Source organism: Apis dorsata, unplaced genomic scaffold (genome assembly GCF_000469605.1).
Source record: "Apis dorsata unplaced genomic scaffold, Apis dorsata 1.3 scaffold_92, whole genome shotgun sequence".
In the NCBI taxonomy this organism is placed as follows: Eukaryota; Metazoa; Arthropoda; class Insecta; order Hymenoptera; family Apidae; genus Apis; species Apis dorsata.
The window spans coordinates 1,215,679-1,216,751 of record NW_006263390.1 but is presented as its reverse complement, the minus strand read 5'-3'; the positions used below and the strand labels follow the sequence as shown (position 1 = coordinate 1,216,751).

Below are 1,073 nucleotides of genomic sequence, written 5' to 3'. Positions count from 1 at the left end.
GAGGCAGACCTGTTGATCACCCCGAGCCGCGGCTTCTCGCTAATTGACGCGTTACAGTTCGGCCTTTACCACGCGGATACCGGTAAATTTCGCGACCCGTTCCGCCCCGCGGCCCCGCTGTCCACGTTGAAACAGGCGATCGACTCGGCCTCCATAGATCCCACGAGCACCGTGATCAAAGTGCCCGGGGCCGGTAAAATCGTTAGTTTGTTAGAGGCGGTCAATGCCGGGATAGTAGATCCTATAGCGGGCAAGCTTATCGAAGATCCATCGGGAAAGAGGCTTGACTTCGCGAATGCCCTGGAGCAGGGTTATATACTCACCGCAGAAGCTAGGGTAAGTGGCACACTTTCTTCTTCTTGCTTCCTCTTCTATCTCTATCTCTGTCTCCGTCTCCGCCTATTTACTTTTTTTACACAGACTTTTTACTTGGTCGTATCTCGAGCGACGCTTTAATACCACTTTTTTACCACTATTTTAGCCTATTCTTCCTCTCTCTCTTTCTCTCCATGCTTTCTCCCGCTTCTCTCTTTTTTATTTTTCTCGTCTTTCTTCTTTTCTCTCTCTCTCTCTCTCTCTCTCTCCTAGATTTTGTTCATTTTTGTTTTTTCACCTTTTTGTTTTTTTTCATGTTTCTTTTTTTTTTCTTTTTTGATTTTTAATAATATTCGCCTCTCTTTTCTTTAACTCTTAACCGCTTGCCGCAGAGGTTATGGCTCTGTTTATACGTAAGAAAGGAAAAAAAAGAAAACGCTTCGATGCATCCCGTCGTCTATCGCTCTACGTGTGCGACGATAGCCGACACGTTAGAAAAAAACAGAAGAAAAAATCTCGCGGACTCATTCTCCTCTCACGAAAATTCACTCTCTTTCTTTCTCTCTCTTTCTCACTCACTCACTCACTTATTCGCTCACTCACTATCGACGATCTTGTCGATAGCGATCTCTTTGTACAGCAGCGGCATATCCATGTTTAACCAGCAACATCAACATATTTGCTCGATACATCGGATACACGTCCCTTTTGCATGGTGCCCTTTAAAGAAAAAAGAGCGTGCCACGATACCACGAATG

General features: G+C 45.1%; 1 protein-coding gene across 1 annotated transcript in view; it reads left to right on the top strand.

The window, feature by feature from the left end:
- Positions 1-1,073, top strand: part of LOC102676092 (microtubule-actin cross-linking factor 1-like) — an 81,873-nt gene that overhangs the window by 25,062 nt on the left and 55,738 nt on the right. The window contains 1 exon segment of the mRNA XM_031508603.1: positions 4-336. Coding sequence (XP_031364463.1) covers positions 4-336 — 333 coding nt within the window.